Source organism: Muntiacus reevesi, chromosome 18, assembly GCF_963930625.1.
Source record: "Muntiacus reevesi chromosome 18, mMunRee1.1, whole genome shotgun sequence".
Classification (NCBI taxonomy): Eukaryota; Metazoa; Chordata; class Mammalia; order Artiodactyla; family Cervidae; genus Muntiacus; species Muntiacus reevesi.
In genome coordinates, this window is record NC_089266.1 from 6751371 (window position 1) to 6767338 (window position 15968).

The following is a 15968-nucleotide window of genomic DNA, read 5'->3' on the forward strand; positions in this document are numbered from 1 at the left end:
AGTGGGAAAATTCAACACCCTTAGCAAACATGTTTATGAAGAATTTTAAACATCTGTAATGGTACCAAAAAGACTGGCAGAAGTCCCTCACAACACTTTTGGGCTAGGCACTTACCTTCATAGCACAGAGAACTAAAGCCAAGTTCCAGTTACTACACAAATCAGGGAGCTGTCTTTCCCAGGTCTGTCTAGTTACTGAGAGAAGGGTGCAGGCTCCCTGCCTCTTTAGTTGTAGGAAACCTTAACTCATGTTATTTGTAGATTAATCTGTTTCAGTGAAACTGGAAACACAGTATAGCACCGCTGCCCCTTTTGCAAAATAATGAGGAGGAAAAACAACACCCCCACAACCTATGATTACCCTTTCTCTTCCCAAAGAGATGCTTATTAAGTCAAATGAGCTGGTGGTTACACACCAGGCCTGTCATTTCAACCATGGTGGGGGGTGGTTAAAGGTGACCTGTTTCAAGTCTTTTTTTTTTTTTTTACTTTTTGGCCACACCCCTAGGATCTTAGTTCCCCAACCAGTGCCTCCTTGAAAGCGTGGCGTCTTAGCCACTGGGCTACCAACGAAGTCCCCAAAAGTCTTAAAGTTAGCAATCGAGCTTCCAAATGACAAGCCCAAGGAACGCTGCTGCTGAGCAGCACGGGGAGACCAAAAAGGCCGTTGGACAGGGCCCAGTTTGGACGTGGAATCCTCGATCTGGAACTTCCTCCCTAGAACCCAGCGTGCTTCCTCCAACCTCCTGTATCACTCGACAGGACTCAGACGACCTTGTCCCCTTCTGGCTACATGTCCCTTCTTCTCTTTGGAGCCCTCTTCTTTGATCATCCACCACCGAGAGGCATCCTGTAGGCATGAGAGAACTTAAAATTTTAATATCATATCACCCAGCAAAGGTGGGTAAGTGGGAGAAGACTCCAGAGTGTATTGGCTAATAATTGTTCTGGGAGCCAGGTATCTGTATTACTCCTGTCTTTTACTGCCAGATGCCAGTTAATGTTCACTTTGGCATTCTGAACTCACCCTGACTTTAAACCTGCTTTCTTTAGAGAGAAGCCCACTTCTCTCTAGGCCTTCCTTAAGTCTGTTTTAATTCCAAGGGCTCATCAAATCATTGGCTAGCAGGGTTGTTAGTAACAAAGAAAAAAGCAACTAAGCAGGTAGAATTGCTGAAACAATCTCAAAAAGAGGACACAGGACACAGTGTTTCAAAATTTGTACATCGTTTACTTTAAGCAACAGTCCAGGATTGTGAAGTACAACACAGTTTAAGGATGAGACTTTCGTTTCATGGTCAAGCACCAGCATCATGCACACAGCTTCAAGTTATCTAAGAAGAGCGCTGCCCTCAGGGGGTCCCTTCCCATGAAGACCCCGCCCCTGCTTCACCACCTGGAACATCGAAGCCTTCCTCTGCGTGGGAGCAGCAGCAGGCTTTGCTCAGCCAGTCATGTTAAGTATCTGGCTTAAATATATCTTAAGGTTCAGAAATAAAAGGCAATTTTTTGTTTTACTTTTTTTTTTGCTTTGCAGGCGGCAAGGCAGAGGGCACAGGCCTTTTATCGCCCCATGTGGCACAGGAGGATGCTTTTAGCAAAGGGCACCGACCAGTTAGGGCCACAGCAGGTAGGTTCGGCATCAAGACGACCTTGTTTGGGGCCTGAAGGGACGGCGCCTGTGGGCTGTTTACTGGTCTGTCCGATCCAGGCTTGGTAAACCCAAGTAAAGCTGACCAAAAAAGGGTTTTAAAAACCTCAGTACAAAAGATCCTCTAACACATTTGAAACCAAATTGTTTGTTCTTAAAAACACGGTACTAAGTGTCACAAAACTTTCCCTCCAATCTACTACTAGAAAACACTCATGCCAAGGCCTACAGACCCAGAGGAATCAGGACAGACAGAGAACCTGTTCTTCCAAAAAATAAAAATAAAAAGACAGCAGTACATAAAGTGCTTCTTTTTTAATGAAACAAATCCAAAAGATGTACAGTCAGGCTCAAGTTGTGCAGTTCACAAGCATGGAAAAAAAACAAAGAAACAGGACGACAGAGTTCCGGGCAGACAGAGCTAACCCAGGACGAGGCTGGACTTGCCGCCAGGGGGGTTTCTCCGGGACGGCACAGGCGCCGGCGCCACGGGGCTGGGCACGGGGGCGGCGGGCACAGGCTTCTCCTCGCTCTGCCCCAGGCTGGCCTGCAGGTCTGTGTCCACGTTTTCTAGGAAAACAGAATGAAGTTAAGACTAGTAACTATTCGCAGTGAAGATGACGAGTCTAAGTTTTTTGGGGGAGCTTTTTGAAGGATGGTTCAAACCACGCCTAGAGCTATAAAGAAAAAAACAATTAGCACGTGGCCACTACCCAGAACCAGCCACTGTGAGTGTTCTGCCGTGTGTCCTCAGGTCTTTCTCTGTGTACGTTCTTTTCTAAATCACATAAATATATGGTGACTTAAATATTTCAAATGAGAACAGCGCAGATAAGCTCTAGGTCCCTGACCACCACTCCAGTTCTGGGTGGGTCTGCTCTCCCTATTCCCAGAGGCCCTACTACTAGTTGTGTGCATTCTTCTAGTCCATTTATTTTATGTAAGCTTTGTGTATTTTATTTCCAGCATATCACAGACAATCTTGTTTTTATTGTATTTAACATAATCGATATCAACTTGTAACTTTTGGAAATTTACCCCCACTTATACACGTGGTCAGGTGCTTCCCTGCTGGCTCAGAGGTAAAGAATGCACCTGCAATGCAGGAGACTCAGGTTCAGTCCCTGGGGTGGGAAGATCCCCTGGAGGAGGAAATGGCAACCTACTTCACTCCGGTAATCTTGTCCAAGAAATCCCGTGGACAGAGGAGCCTGGGGAGCTACAGTCTATGGGGTCACAAAAGAGTCAGACACGACTGAGCAACTAAACAACATACACATGGTCGTATTTCATCTTGCTTAATTCATTGCATTCTAGTATATATACAGTATATATGATTAATCCTCTACTTGAACTGTGGTGTTGGAGAAGACTCTTGAGAGTCCCTTGGACTGCAAGGAGATCCAACCAGTCCATCCTAAAGGAGATCAGTCCTGGGTGTTCATTGGAAGGACTGATGCTGAAGCTGAAACTCCAATACTCTGGCCACCTCATGTGAAGAGTTGACTCATTGGAAAAGACCCTGATGCTGGGAAGGATTGGGGGCAGGAGGAGAAGGGGACGACAGAGGATGAGATGGCTGGATGGCATCACCGACTCGATGGCCATGGGTTTAAGTAATCTCTGGGAGTTGGTGATGGACAGGGAGGACTGGCGCGCTGAGATTCATGGGGTTGCAAAGAGTCGGACGCGACTGAGCAACTGTACTGACAACCAAAAAGTAAAACCAGTCCGACCATTCTGAAACTGTAACGCGTATACTCTGGAACATGGGCCCAGCGGGGACACGCGCTGTCATCTTCAGTGTGAACAGAGACTGGGCACCTCCTTCCACAGTGGCGGTACAGGTCCACTCTACGCCCACGTCGGAGCATCCGCTCCTCACATCTGTCCACTTCCCCCACTTGATAACCACCCTCAGCTTAATATCTGCCTAAGTGATGGGTGAAAAAATATTATTTAATTCTGTCATGTGTTAATGTTTCCATGATTAACGAGTGAGGCTGACTTTTTTTTGAGACTGACTTTTTAAAAACCATATAATATCCAGCTGTACAGACATTTATTAAAGACTCCACCCCCACCCACTGATGGTCAATTATCTTAATCCAGTTACTCCCATCATATCGACCCTGCCCTTTCCTCATTAAAGTTTTAAGAACCAGTGTTATTATCATCCAATGTCCTAGATACTGCTTGACTGATTCCCAGACTGACTTGTGAAATTTTCAACCAGCATATAGGAATCCTTAACCAAGTTGTTGCCACTGATTCAAATTCAAGAGTAATTGCAGAAGAAAAAAATGCCTTATTTTCTGCAAAAGGTAATTTTTATGAAGTTTAATAATTTAAGGTATATCAGACTAATTATTAATAATCATAAAAAAAAAGGCCAGGTCTCTACATTTCAGTGTTAAATCTTAAATTCTGTTGCATATTCTAATACCTACCTTGCAATAATCACACAGAGGCACCTTTAGTATAAAAAAACTAAGATATTTATAAGACTTGGAAGAAAAACTACCTTAAGGTTTAAAGACATTTATTCCCTCCTAGTTTAGAAGTTTCAAAACCCTGGAAGCAGGGAAGCAGAAATACTGGTTATGAAATATGCTATGTAAGAACTTCATATGCACTTGTATTAGACACCAAGGCAAAGTACTAACTCCAAAAAAATTACTCACTAAAAAAAAAGTTCCTCATAAGACTAAACATTAAAGGTCCACATTGCTAAAACCACTTGTACTAAGTTTTCATTCAGCAGACTGAAACAGAGAAGTTCAAGGAGGAAGTCTTAGATCAGAAACATAACATCTCAGAAATATGCTACTGCTGCTTTAAACATTTCATTTCATGAATTTTTGGACTGTTCGATAGAACTGACTTCTAAGGCATATAATGTTCTATACTATTCAACTACAGGTAAAAATGTAGTACTCGCTTTCCAAGATGACAGCACTCAGTTATGAACCAAAGCTTGGCGAGAAAGGGTTACCCCTCAGCTTCCTGTTGCACAAGGAACAGAACCAAATGCATCAAGACAAAGTCCCCAAGTCCTCCGACAAGTGCCCTTAAATAACCTAGGGAAGTGTGTCCACTTTACTGCAAATACAAACAAAACCCAAGAACCCACATTTTAAAGCCATCCAAGATAGACGAACACAGACCATGACCTCAGCCTGAACCAGCCTATCAATCCAAGCTGCTTCATTTCTGTCCTCGCCACTGGACAGGATCTAAGTGAATTCTCCACCATCTGGGCCAACCAGCTGAGGAACACTTCAGACGGACACAAATGTTACCCTGCATGGTAGTTTATTTCCATAAAGTGATTTTTAGATAAACAAGCTCATTCCTACCAATCTCATGTTTGCCTTTATCATTATGACCGGAGTCACTCTGTCTTTCACAACCAGGCAACAACAAGCCAAGAGAGAAAAAGGGGAGGGAGAAAAGCACCTATGGAGACTGCAAGTCGTAGCCTAAATGCTCATTTGTCCAGTCAGAAATACTCTGGCCAGAGAAGATGGAGGGTGGCTTGTTACTTCCTTGAGTCTGTGATAAGTACAGGAATTGAGAGTAAAGCCTTTAGAAACTTTTATGGGACTTGACAGAACTTTGTCTACTGAATCCAGTAATTTAAAAGATGTTTTTGTTTTCTTAAACAAAATTATGGCTTCTGCCATAATATACATCCTATATACTCTTTACTTGTCTGTCTTCTCTGGCACACCAGTAAGGTAACTGATCAGACACCAATGTCAGAAGAGAGAAAAAAAGACTCATCTAAGGATCACAAAGTTAGAACCTCTAGAAAACACAACAGACTTGCCCAAAGGCAAGTAAGGACTTCTGCCCAAGCTTCCTGGACATTCTCCCTCTTTCTTCAAGATTTCCGAAGTCCTCAGTATAGACATTCCTGTGTTTAATTATCCCAAAGATGAAGGCAGTATATCCAAGCAAGATCCGCTTTATTTAACCGAGCAGAACTGGTTGGCTTTGCAGTGAAGCTGCCGACAGAACTGGGGTAGACTTTTACTCACCAGACATGGTCTGAATCGTCATGCCCCTTGTCATTATACGACAGACAAGCTAAAAGTAGCAGCATTCAGGAGCAGAGAACAATCAGGTGCCAAAGGTCATTTAAAAAACACAAAAAGGGAGGACTTGTCATGTTGTGAATGTAGGACTGCTCACCTGGAGGACGCATATCACTGAGCTGGGGTTGGGGGGAGAATTTTTTCTTTCTTTCAGTTACAGCACAAGAGTTTTATTCGGCAAAGAATAGCATACCCTCGAGGCGTGAAGGCGGGCCGACCCCAAAGGAGAGGCTAAGAGAATTAATTATCACAGGACAAATGACATATACTTTCATAACTTCAGGCTCTCACATACTGCTCTGGGCTCCCCAAATTTGTAATTCTCTTCATTGATCAAAATTAGTGAATAAAGATTAGCTGCTTTGTGGGTCTTCCTGGTGGCTCAGTGGTAAAGAGGAGACAGGGGTTTGATCCCTGGTCGGGGAAGATCCCGCACGATGTGTAACAACTAAGCCCGTACGCCGCAACTATTGAGCTTGTGCTCCAAAACAAGAGAAGCCACCACAATGAGGAAACTGATCACTGCAACTACACAACAGCCACCGCTCGCTGAAACTAAACAAAAACCTATGCAGCAACCAAGACCCAGCATAGCCAAAAATAAATAAGTAAAATTGCATTTTTTAAAAAAGATTAATTTGCTTATTATTCTTGCGAAATAAGGTCTGACATTGGAAGTATTTCTTAATACAAAAAGGAGCGGAATCAAGAAGTCTAGAATTTTTTTTTTTTAACCTCCAGAACAATCTTTTTAAATGGAACAAGCTAGACAGAAACAAAAACAGTCCAATGAGAACGCAATCTGTCCGTGGAGCGAAAACCCAGGTAGAATTCACAATGGTTCAGAAGATTCTCCTCCCCTCACGCCCAGCGAGAGACAAGACAACCAAACAGGAACTTCTATTTTCCTGGAAGACTGACTCGCCAAATGTAATAGCAGAAAAAAGCCTTGAGGAAGCAGCTTCGTCCAAGGTCAGCTTCGAGTCGCCAGGTCAACTTGAACCTGATGGCTGCAGGCCAAACAACGCGTAAACCTCACATCACATGCACAGGCAATTCTCTGGCACTTGTTAAAGAAGTGCCAATAAATACTTCAAAGATTTTAAATAATTAAATGATTATAGCTCTTTTCCACTTATAATTTGACGATGTGGGTGCTAACTGAAAATTTACACCTGCCCGCTAAAGTCATCATTCACAAGATCACAGGGTTACCGGTGTCTTGCTGAGTAAGCACTTCAGTAGAAAATCAAACTGTAAATTTAATGCTGAGGTCTGAGCTTGAGATGCCAGAGACGGTTACTAAGAAGCTCTCACTGAGTGTAACAAATACAAACCTGACTGACATCCGTCTGTCCTGAAAGCTTTAGGAGGCTTCCAGCCTTGTTCTCGCCGCCGGCCATGCTTGCTAGCTTCCATTTTGCTTTCCTCTCCCCTTAGAGGATGGACGCTGGCACCTGGGGCTCCGCCAGGGTCACTCTCCAGCCAGCCTCTTTCCCCAGGACATGACTTGAGTCAAAATTCAATCTATTCTAACATTTACAGAACCAGAAATTGGCATACTTTTTTCAGACATACTCACCATGAATGTCACCTTCTCCCTGGAAAAGAAAAAAGTTAAAAAACTTTACTTCAGCTTTTAATTTGGCCACACACAAATAAAACAATCATAGTTCAGAGAAGTTACTGTCTGAAGATAGATGTCAAATTTTGTTTTGATGTAGTCAAGTTCAAGGTCAAGGTGCCCTTTACAATAAGCAGCCTCTATTCAACTTGGAACAATGCTACACAAAAATGCTACTGGACAAATTGCCCAAGTGCCAGTAACATGGTCAAAACACCAAAAAGCCGTCACACTGACAGTGATGACCTAATATCAGAACTCCAGAGGAGCGTTTATCAGAACGGGACACTGGTAAACCTATCTTTCCACCCCCTTTCCTTTCTTTCTAACCTAGCTGTTGAAGGGGTCATCAATTCCAAAGCCCTTCTACCGGTCTCCCCGCTTTCAGGCGGCTCCTGTCTCCGTGTGCCCCGAGGTCCCCGCTTGGGGACATCCCACAGGCTTTCCAGACACACGCCTGGGGCCTAGGGGCCGTGCTCACCTGCAGACAGCCGATGGTAACAGCATGCTACAGCCTCCTGCAGCTTAGCTCAAAACAACAGGCGATATCTGCCGACAACTAAAACAACCTTGAGCTCAGATATGCCACTATGTGTGAGAGACACAGGAAGTGCGAGTGATCCGGTTTCAAAAATCAATACTGAAGGTAAAGACTAGCCCAGCTGGTGGCAGAGACACATGAATAGACTGAGGTCACATGAACTCATCTTTCTGATCTGCTCTATCAATCTTCCATCACCAGCACAGCCAGTCCCTTTCCTAATTACCTCTGCATATAATAAAACTCCAGTGGATAAAAACCTAGTGGGAGAAGAAGTTCAGGGATGACTGGATAATTTAATAGAGGCTCTTTGCCCTGGGTATTAACTCCAGGGATTGAAATCATAAGCAAAGCCTTTAGGGAGTTAGGACCAACAGATGCCCTTTGAGAAACTGTTGCTAGAGTGATACTGATGATGATGGATGGAAAAGATTAATGGAAGTTACAGGAAAGTGATGACTAAGAACGATGCTTATGCCCTTCAGTGACCTCCTCCTTACCCCCGCCCCACCGCCCCACCCCTCTCCATTTATGCTATTTTCTCTTTACTCTGTATTTCTATTTACTAATATTGTATTTTTTGATGTTATAGTAAAAATTCAATAAAAATTTAGTGGTTAAGTGCAAAAAAAAAACCCCAAAAAACAAGCCCCAAAACTCCAATGGCAGTCTTAGTACAGTGGAGGAAGGGCGGGAGGCAGTGTGAGAATTTCATTTCTAAAGGGCGTAAACCTCCAAAAGACCGTCTCTCCCCCTATATTGTTGCACTGACCTTCAGATCTAAGAAGTCTCCAGAGTTCGCTTCAGAAGAATTCCTTCTCTGGGGTCCAGATGACTCAGAATCTTCCCTGCCCCCACTAGACTTGGCACCTGAATCAAAATATACTTTCAGGAGGAATACCAGGGAAAGACCTAAAGCAAGCCACTATTTACTGAGTTCACGTCACATGACTACATGAGCCAACAGTGTTAGGGCGTGACTGCTAATAAAAATGCCTCAGAGGGGCCACAGAAGCCAGCCTGACGGCTCTCCTTGTTCTAGCCACCACGCCGACCCCCAGCGTCTCCCCTGCCTCAGCCCTCCATCTCTCCTCCCGAGACAAGCTTTAATCGTCTCCCATGACTAAGCTAGATGCTACTCAGCAGCACAAAACCAGCTGCGGTGGTCTTGCTGGGCCCACCCCTGACCAGAGACGAGCAGTACCTGCCGACTTGGCCCAGGAAGGGGGGTTTTCCTCAGGCGTCCCAAAGATGCTGGAGGCCATCTTGTTCCTCCTCACGGGTTGTTCTGTTGGTTCATCAAAACCTAACGAAAAATTGGATCCACCGCCGGGAGGCCGCAAAACCCTAGAAATGATGGCGAAATGTCAGTTTCAGACGAGATCAAAACGTTTCCTGGTATGTGTTTTCAAACACCTTTCATTTTAGTTCCCCCGCCCATTCATTCCACACACACACACCCCCTGACAAAAGAGAACTGTTAATGGGAAAATTACTAGTTGATTCCAATGTGGTATAAATTCAACAATGGACCTTAAGGTGGCGAGGTTGTGCACCGCACCAGGCCGCTGAAACAGTCCGAAAGCACCAACAGCAGGCTGGACGGCATCCCCTTTGAGGAAAAGGCCAGAGCCTAATGGAGCCTGTCTGCTGGCCTCAGCTGGACACATTCGCAAATTAGTTTACAAGCATATCTTGTTATTTGTTAAAAAAAAAAAAAAAAGGTTCCATTTTTATTTCCAACAAAAAATTTTAAATGGAAGAGTACACATATAAAAATAAACTTGACCAATTTAGAAGCCCAAGGAAAGCTTGTAATTGTCTCCCCATCTCAGCATCATTCACAAGCCCTGTTTATACACACGTACCTCACTATTTTCACTAACCATCGTGCGTGACCAGTCACAAGGAGACAGTCAATCAAGAGTTAAGTGTAGGACTCCGTGACATGCTCTACACCCATGAACCTTTAGACACCATCTATGGCTCTTGTGTTTGATAAGGAAATATGGCACTTTCCCATTTCTAGATCTTCCGGTCACAGGTTGACCAATTTGTCCCCTCCTTGAAAAAACTCAATTTAATTTGTCCTGTCACTACTCAAAACAGAAAATGGAGATGGTTTCATGGGAAGATGTGCTAACTACAGATTCAGTTCCTTTATGGTGATGGGAGTGGTCTATTTTTCTGTTTCTTAAGTCATTTTGAGTAAGAAACATTTCTCTAGGAAGATGTCCATTTCATTCAAGTTTTCAGATAAATCCAGTTGTCATTTGTAAACTCAGCTCCTTATATTTGAAAGGAAAGGGAAAATTAAACACTTTAGGCATAAATTCTCTTCTAAGTACCCCTCCAGAGGCATCCCCAAGTTGTGATTTTCGTTTCATTCTAAATATTTTCTCATTATTTTCTTCTTTGACCCATAAATTATTTAAAAGTACATTTGTAAATTTGCAAACATAGGTCTTTCTGGTCTGATTTCCAGCTTTTCTTTATAATATAGACGGGGTCTGTGTGACAATGTTCCTTTGAAATGTGATGTGTCTTATGGCTTCATTTTATAAATCTTCTGTATCTGCTTGAAAGGAACATATACTTGCCAGTGTTCTATATGTATACTAGATAAAGCCTATTAATTGAGTTGTTCAAAATCTACTGATTTTCTTTTTTGGCTGTGCCACATGGCATATGGGATCCTAGTTCCCACCAGAGATCAAACCCACAGCCCCCCACACACATTGGAAGCACAGAATCCCAACCACTAGACTACCAAGGAAGTCCCATCAAATCTACTAATTTTTAAATATGTTTTATCAATTACTGAGATTCTGTTACCAACTTCTACAATGGGGGTTTTGTCAACTTCTCCTCAGGACTCTGTCAAGATAAGAGCTCTCTCTCAAAAAGACCACCACTGGAGTATTTTATTTAGTTCAGTAGGGAGAACTGTGATGGATTAACTGGCCAGTCATTTTGATTAAAGGAACAAACCAAATATATATTCCTAAGTCACTTCATTTACCACAATAAATTCCAGCTAGGTCAAATATTTAAATTTAAAGCCTAAGACAAAAATATTGGAAGAAAACACGTACAAATATGGTTCTAGTCATGAAGGCTTTCCTTCTAAGCACAAGATGAAAGCCAGAAACCATGAAAAATAGACAGATTAAACTTGGCAAAAATACACATATTTGACAAAGGATAATAGAATTGCTTTTAAAATAATTAAAAGAATCATGAGAGAAATTAAAATGGACAAAAGGTACTAACAATTAAAAAATATGGACAGTCTCTAAACATTAAAAATTCAAATTCACAAGCAAGTAAATGAAACCTAAAACAAAAGAATGTATTTTTTGCTTATTAGGTTGGTAAAGATGAAAAACAATGCCAATTTCTGGTGTGAATTAAAGTGTGAGAATATAAATTTGCACAAACTTTCTACAGACCATTTTGACAAAATGTATCAAGTGTTTAAATTTGCATCTTCTATGAACCAGGGAGGGGGTTCTACTTCCCTAAGTTTTCCTAAGTAGATAAGCAGACATATGTACAAGTAAACTTGCAGATGCAGGCCTGGTTAGGCCTAAGCAGACAGAAGCAAACTGCTCTGACTTCCCCTCTCAACTGTATCTAGTTCTTACCATCCTCTCCAACCCAGTCAGGTCACATTCTTCCCTGTTCCGTGAACTGTTCTGCCTTATCTCTACCTCAGAATATTTACTCCCATATTTCCTCCTGCCCAGAGCACTTTCCACCCTTTCCTCAGTGACTGCTTCAAAATCCAGCCCATTTCTTTAAAACTTCTCCTCCTCCAGGAAGCCCTCCATGACCTTGAGGAATAAGCAGTAGGACGCCGAGAGGAAAGAATGTTAGATACCCTCTCTTTCTGGTCACCAGTTCTTTCTGTAAAGGACCAAACAGTAACTATTTTTGGCTTGTGGGTCATTCGGTTTTTTGCAGCTATTCAGCTCCATAACACAGCACAGAGGCAAGCCACAGACAACATGAAAATGAATGAGGGCAGCTATGTTCCAATAAAGTTTTATTTACGGACACAAATTTGATTTTCATGTCATTTTCACAAGTCATGAAAGATACTTCTTCTGGCCTCTTGCAGCCATTTATACTGGTAAAAAGCAGGTGCCAGCTGGACTAGGCTATAGGGTGGTAGTACACTGCGCTCTGCTCTGTCTAGTTCAACGAATAGCCTCATTTTTTAAAAGAACAAAGTCAGACCCGGAGAAGTTCTAAATGAACGGCTCAACTTTAGTTAAGTAACAGAGCTGGGGCGAAACCCCAAATCATCCTCCCTGCCTGGCAGGCACATAAAAAGGGCTCAAAGTGAAGTAGGGGGATCACTCCATACCATTTTCTCTTTCAACTACAAACCTATAGAGTTGGTGTTCTGATTGCTTTTCATGTTTTCTACACTGAATGTATTTCTTATATAGGTCCTCTAGCATCCTTCCCTAAATCTAATATTCATGTCTCTCCAAAGTAAAACTCAGTACTCAATTTACACTAAATTAAAATGTCATTATTATTTTGCAGGGGTGGGGGAAATCCATTGTGTGCTTTTATAAGATGTAAAACATTTAAAAGCCCACTGTTTGTAGGTCTCCCATGTTAAATATTCACTTAGATTAAATTCATTAAATGAATTAAGAAATCATGTTCAGGCATATCTCTTATAATTTGGGGTCTGCTAATAAAACTGTTTAAATAATAATTAAAGATATGCTACAAATTCTTAATAGTCATTCTCTATGTTAAAGTTGGAAGTGACTAGGCTTTTATCATTTGTACCTCAAATCAACAGACACTTGCAATATTATAATCAAAATTAGCTTCCTTCAGAGACTTTCCTGGCAGTGCAGTGGTTAGGGCTCCATGCATCCACAGCAGGGGGCATGGGTTTGATCCCTGGCAGGGGAGCAAGATTCCTCCCCAAAAAACAAAATTAACTTGTTTCACTGTCATCCCCTTCATTCTCCAGAGATTAGAATGATTTTCCTTACTATCATAATTAAATTCTCATGAATTATTTCAGCCAGATGAAAATCTTCAAAACCCTAATAGGCCAGGAATTTTTTTTTTTTTTGGACCTTAAAAAAGGAAAAAAGACACTACAATCCGATCACCAGCTTAAAAAAGAAAGTCAAAGCTCTGACCGGCCCAACTTTTTAAAGGTCTGTGTCCCTCTAGCAATAGCAGGTTCTACCTACTCCGATGACGTCAGTGTTGTGCAGCCCATTTGTAACAGCGAGACATCCCCAAACAAAGGATCTGGATCATAAGAGAAATTATTTCAATTTTATTTTCTAAGATCCTGCTATTCTTCCTGAACTATGATAACAAGACCAGAATTACATATCTGAGACTCAACAAGAATGTGTCCATGAACTGCAGGTAGCAATTTTCAAATAATACTCTATTTCTTTCTTATCTCTTTAAATCCCAGAGTTCCCATATGAGCTTTGCAGATCAGTCCCTACCAGACTAAATTTATAATGTGTTTATGGAACCAGGAAACTGTTACTGGAGAAAAGAAGTTTAAGAGAATTAGGTGAGAAGGAAAGGTAGGAAGTAAATAAAAGGACAATGCTACATAAAGTCTTAAGATAACAATATTGGAGGAAAACTGATGACAAAAGGGGGTTAAAACATTTATTTTGCAAAACCAAAAGTCATGTATGTCTCACATTTCAAAGCCACAAATCAAAAAACTAGTGTGAGGATTCATTTCACCTGGTTACTTAAATTCTTTATGAATTCGGCACTCAACCCCAAAGGATAAAAACCTCTGATTTTTTAATAGAATGCTTGAGTTTTCGCATTCCAATCACTACAGTCTGGCCAGCATAAAGTTGACCTGAGGGCACTAAATGAAAAACCAAGGTTCAGTTTGTTCCAGTGTCCTCCGGAAAAAAAAAAAAATCTCATTGGAAGGATGACAAGAGGAGGGAGTGACAGGGTTTGCGTAGGTCTATCTACTCAAGTTCCCCTTCCTCCAAGCAGCACACTGATTTAGTTTTTAAAATCTTTCCTTCTTTTCTACATTTGAAAAGGCAACGAAGAGGTTGCAGAAGAATGTCATTTCCAGCACTACCTCCTCGGCCTCACTGCCGAGGCCTGCTTTTTGTCCCCAAGGACTCCAGCCCCTCAGAGACGGTGCTCTTCCACCGCTGTCTTCTTAGCCCCACAAAATGGCTCCCTTTGTGCCGCTAGCCCAGGACCCCAAGGCTGCCCACACATGACGGCGGGTCGTGATCAGTGAAGCAGGAGGCTCAGAAAAAGTGGGATCTAAGCTGCCTCCACGCCTTGGGCAGGATCCCAGAGACGCCTGTGTCCCACCTTTAAGAGCCGCCTGCGTGCAATTAGCCGAGACAATGTGGACATCTTCCACCGCATCCAGAGCCTTCCACCAAGTTAGACAAGGGCTCGGGAGAGAGGCCCTCCCAGTCCACACACCGTGCCCAGGGCCCCCTTGCCTGGCTGCAGTGGCATGAGTGGCCAGAAAGGCCCGGGCTGCGCAGGTGGAGATAGTACGGAAGAGACAATGGATGTCTCGGGCCCCGCCCAAGAACAGGAAACCTTCTCCATCCAGCCCGGGAACCCGGGCCAGAGGTGAACTCATTTGGCAAACGTCAAACGGGAAGCGAAAGAGGTGGGATGCGAAGACCGAGGTCCGAAGGTTTGAGCGCAGAAAACCCACTTGGGACGACACGCTTCCCCTCCCATTCGGAGGTGGGCGCGGGAGGGGAAGGAGCAGGGGTCTTTCCTTTGTTAGCGGAGAGGAGGCACTTGGCGGAGGGTTTACGGTTGGGTCCCGAACGGGGGCGGGGATCGTGATGACCAGCCCCGCCCGAACACAAATGCCACCTGCCAGGCGGACCCAAGTGGGCAGGAGCCCGCCGGACCCGATCGCTGCGGCTGCAGGATCTGACCGCCACGCCGGGCGCGGGGCCACCACCTGCTCCGTGTCTAGAGATACGAGCGCGTGGCCGGGGGTGGGACAATGGGACCAGATCAAGGTGCCCCGAGGGCTACCCGCACACCTGGGGCCCAAGACCACCGCCCTGGGGGCGAGCCGGCCGCGCTGCAAAAGGCAGAGAGCGAATCCTCTCAGCACGTCCCGACTAACGAAAACCCGCCGCGCGGCGAGCGCGAGCGGCCCCGGCCCTTCCCAGCCCCTTGCTTCGGGGGAGGAATGAATGAGAGAGAAGCAGGAATCGGGCGGGGCCGGCGCGTCAGGCTCGCCGGCCGCACAAAGGCGGAGCCGGTGGCCGAGCCCGGCCACTCGGCCGGGCGCGAGCGCAGCGCCCCGGGCACGTTACAGCCAACAACCGGCCACCAGACCCACCCGGCCCCCTGGGCAGCAACCCTCACACCCCGGAAACTCCTCGCCTCACCGGGAGCTGTTCCTGCTGTTGGGGTCGACGCCCTTGAAGGTGGTGGTGGTGGTCATGGCGCCGAAGAGCGAGGTAGGCTGGCGCGGAGCAAAGCGCTTAAAGGGTCAGGTCGGAGGGGCGCAGAGAAACTCTCCACCCAAGAGTCGGCGACCGCTGCAGGAGCCTCCGCCGCGGCTTGCCGGCCGGACCACCGCTTTTATAGGGCTCGCAAACCCCCGCCCCCACCCCGGCGGCATTGGCCGATTCAAATGAACCTGTTCGCTCCTATTGGCTCCCTGGAGTGCCAAGCATCCTGCGGCGTCACAACGGGCTGAGACGGGCCCAGCTCAGCCTAAACCCGCCCCCTTCCTGATCAGGGAAGGTCTGGGGACGTTTCCCCTCCCCCACCCCCAAATCTCGGAGATGATTGGACAAAAGACAAACCTGTCCCGCGCTCCGTACAAGCGGTGCTCGCTGTCACTTAAAAAAGTTACCTTGATAGAAGGAAAAGCTCGCTCTGGGCTAGTTGGAAATCGCAAGTTGAGGATAGGTTTATCTACCGTTCATTTATTTTACCTTACGGCGGGTAGCAAGGGCATGCTCCTCAAGAGAGGAAAACGACTGCTACAAATCCACGTTTATTGAATACCTACTG

The 15968-nt window shown here is 44.6% G+C and overlaps 1 protein-coding gene across 4 annotated transcripts; it reads right to left on the bottom strand.

Annotated features, from left to right (window-relative positions):
* Positions 1 to 1210: 1210 nt before the first annotated feature.
* On the bottom strand, positions 1211 to 15517 carry JPT1 (Jupiter microtubule associated homolog 1). Of its 4 annotated transcripts, XM_065909722.1 has the most exons (6): positions 15335 to 15517; positions 9121 to 9263; positions 8689 to 8786; positions 7334 to 7352; positions 7089 to 7241; positions 1211 to 2221 (listed from the first exon to the last, which is right to left on the bottom strand). In XM_065909722.1, the coding sequence occupies exons 1-6, from the start codon at positions 15388 to 15390 to the stop codon at positions 2073 to 2075; spliced, it is 618 nt and encodes a 205-aa protein (XP_065765794.1). In that variant the 5' UTR covers positions 15391 to 15517; the 3' UTR covers positions 1211 to 2072. The 4 variants fall into 4 exon arrangements, with proteins under 4 accessions (XP_065765794.1, XP_065765795.1, XP_065765798.1 ...); XM_065909723.1 differs by lacking the exon at positions 7334 to 7352 and having other exon boundaries at positions 7089 to 7260; XM_065909726.1 differs by lacking the exon at positions 7089 to 7241.
* Positions 15518 to 15968: the final 451 nt, after the last annotated feature.

What these genes read in the sequence shown, in the direction of transcription:
- JPT1 (XM_065909723.1), bottom strand. Translation starts at nt 15,390, where the DNA reads ATGACCACCACCACCACCTTCAAGGGCGTCGACCCCAACAGCAGGAAC. An exon ending in TTCCTGGGCCAAGTCGGCAG is followed by an intron (nt 8,787 to 9,120) that starts GTACTGCTCGTC and finishes ATTTTGATTCAG; the next exon opens with GTGCCAAGTCTAGTGGGGGC. An exon ending in GACAGACGGATGTCAGTCAG is followed by an intron (nt 2,222 to 7,088) that starts GTTTGTATTTGT and finishes CTGTTTTCCTAG; the next exon opens with AAAACGTGGACACAGACCTG.